At 44.5% G+C, this 2,724-nt stretch overlaps 1 protein-coding gene across 1 annotated transcript; it reads right to left on the reverse strand.

Moving 5' to 3' along the window:
- Positions 1–710: 710 nt before the first annotated feature.
- On the reverse strand, positions 711–2,446 carry LOC125910957 (late cornified envelope-like proline-rich protein 1). Its single transcript, XM_049614480.1, has 2 exons — positions 2,321–2,446; positions 711–1,146 (listed from the first exon to the last, which is right to left on the reverse strand). The coding sequence occupies exon 2, from the start codon at positions 1,121–1,123 to the stop codon at positions 827–829; it is 297 nt and encodes a 98-aa protein (XP_049470437.1). The 5' UTR covers positions 1,124–1,146; positions 2,321–2,446; the 3' UTR covers positions 711–826.
- Between the last annotated feature and the right edge of the window lie 278 nt (positions 2,447–2,724).

Below are 2,724 nucleotides of genomic sequence, written 5' to 3' on the forward strand. Positions count from 1 at the left end.
TTAAAAGAGTACCTATCTGTGCTTACAGGTATAATTTAGAAACTATTGCCTCAGGAGACTTACAGCCTAATAAGGAAAACAGGCACAGGGCAATTATGTTCAGGTGTGACATATGAGACCTGGGAAGGTGCCATGTGCTCCCCTCTCTGAGTGCTGGCTGTGTTCCATTAAATCAGGTGCTTGGGCACATGTTCGCCCCCTAAGCCTCATGACAACCCTGTAAGCTTACTGCTAGCATCAGCACTCCTTTTACAGAGAGAAGGAAACCAAAGATCAAAGCAGAGCTAGAGTTTAAGCCCACTCAGCCTGTTTTCAGAGTGTTCTGCCCAAGCATTATGCAGTGGGATTAATAGCAGAGGGTAGAATTTTTCCTGAGCCTTTCTGGACCTTTCCTCAATGTACCACTCCTCTTTCCCCCTCATGCCCACTTCCTCTGTCATGAGTACTTGGGCTCCTGAGGCGAACCACTGTAACAGCCATATTTACAGCTCTCTCAGGCTGCAGTCTCTGGATGTGCCCCTCAAGAGATGCCATATTCCTCTATGCAGCAGGTGGGGCCAGAGGGGAGGCCATTTTCAAAAGTTGTTGATTGTAGAGTAAGGGCTCTAGCCTCCCTCTAGAGTGAGGGATTGTGTCTTGGTGGTTTAGTGCTAGAAAACAACAAACAAAAAACTACAAAAAGAGAAAAAAAAAACACAGGAGAAGAAAGCTTTGCACAGCAGAGGAATATGTTTACTTGTCAGTTCATGGCTTCAGGTTTCAGCACCAAGATGGTGAACATGGTGAAGATGTTGGAGGTACTGGGTCGAGTGGTACCCTTGGTGCCTCACTCTGGGGGTGGGCAGGGTGGTGGGCATTTAGGAGGACAGGGCTTGGCACAGGGCTTGGGAGGGGAGGGAGCTGGGCATGGAGGAGGGCACGGTGGGGGGCACAGCGAGGGGCATGGTGGGCACTTTGGTGGTGGTGGGCACTTCTCCCGTGGACACTTCTCAGAGCACCGTTGCAGAAGCTTCTTTAAACAGCTGGGTTGGCATTTGGCCTCACACTTTTGTTCACATCTGGGATCACAGTTCTTGGGCTCATTCTTGGGGTCACTAGATTTATTTTTATCATCACTCGACATTCTTTTTTTTGATTTTCTGGGCCCTGTAAAGAAATATGCAACAGGTGGTATGTGGGAGACCATACTGCAAGATAGGAGAGGACCAGCAATGCCTTCCCACTCATATCTCCTTCCCATCCTTGCTCTTATGAAAACTTTCCCAGGGTGGTTTGGGCTCTAGACCAAATTCTTATTGAAAGGCTGTCCTCTTGTCCTTGGAGTGGATGACATTTCTTGGTCTCTCCACCTTTACTCTGCTTTTTGTTCACTTACTCTTTCCTCCATTCCGAATCTCCCAATAGGAGTTCTCAACCTAGCATCCTGGAACCACCCCTCACCCATGATAAAATCATATTTAATCATATATTTATCAATTTAATTGCTATCTTTTGTAACACCCTGTGTTTTAATTCATCTAAATGTACTATTCTGAAGTCATAAGTTTGGTTAGACTGCTAAAGGCATTCATGGCATAACAAGGGTTTTAAAGAACTCCTTTAGGGCCACCTCCATCTGGAGATGGAACAAGAAGATATAATAATGGGTCTAGGGACTCAGGACACTTCTTTCAATCCTGTGTCCTGCCTAAGACCTCAAAGCCTTGATTTCTTCACTTGAGAACTTGGGATGGGAAGATAATTCAATTTCTACCATGGCTGAACTCCCATGGGCCACTATGGGACTCTTCCTCCCCATGAATACAGGAAAGGAAGAAATCAGGAGAGGAGGAGATGAGCTGGGAAATTCTAATTCTTCTGAAAACATGAATGTGAGAGCCACAAAATATGATTTTAATGAAGAATTTTTTTTTTCTCCCTCTGTTAAGTTTTGGCCTGAGCTAGGTCTTCTTCTATGGATGGTTTTACTTCCAGGTATGAACACGGCTTTTCAGTCCCTGAAAATACTTGCAAGTTGTATCTAACTGGTACACCTTTGGTTTCCTTTAAGAATATAAAGTAAACTTTTATCTAATTTAGTTTTAAAATCAGTATAGCTCTCTGGAGAAATAGATCATTAAATTAAACTCCAAATTTGTTAAGAATATCTCTTTCAAAGGGGATAAAGCTACCCCCTTTCTTGTTACCAAAAATGAGAGGAGGATTTCATTCAAAAATAGCCATCGTCTTAACCCTGTTCAATGCATGGGATGCTATAGGTCATTCTCAGGAAAGGAGAGAAAAAAGACGGCGCATTTCCAGTTGTCCAAATGCAACTCACCCTTTTGTATTGGTAGTGAACTTGACAAGTAGTCGAGTGAGGTGGGTGGTATTTCTGTGCTTGAGAAGGTGGATTTTCCCTCTGGCTCCTCTGTCCAGCTCTGAGGAAGCTAGGGGGTGGGGGAGGGAAAGCCCCAATTGTGACCTCATCACTGCATCATCAGGTAGCTATTGTTGTGTGACTCCAGAGCTCCCAGCTCAACTCAAGCCCTTGAGAATAGACTGCTTCTTCACCCCCCTTTGCTGTCTTTCAAAATTCATGCTGGTGAAATCAGACCATGGTGAATACTATTGAGTTCTAAGGATAAGAAGGCTCATTGTTGCTAGTAGCAGAAAAACTCTGTTTACACATGGTCTCCCTTTCCTCCCAAATTTTACCTCTTTTGAACTTGGTCCTCCACCTTT

This window comes from Panthera uncia (assembly GCF_023721935.1).
Source record: "Panthera uncia isolate 11264 chromosome C1 unlocalized genomic scaffold, Puncia_PCG_1.0 HiC_scaffold_3, whole genome shotgun sequence".
Taxonomy (NCBI): domain Eukaryota; kingdom Metazoa; phylum Chordata; class Mammalia; order Carnivora; family Felidae; genus Panthera; species Panthera uncia.

What these genes read in the sequence shown, in the direction of transcription:
- LOC125910957 (XM_049614480.1), bottom strand. Translation starts at nt 1,123, where the DNA reads ATGTCGAGTGATGATAAAAATAAATCTAGTGACCCCAAGAATGAGCCC.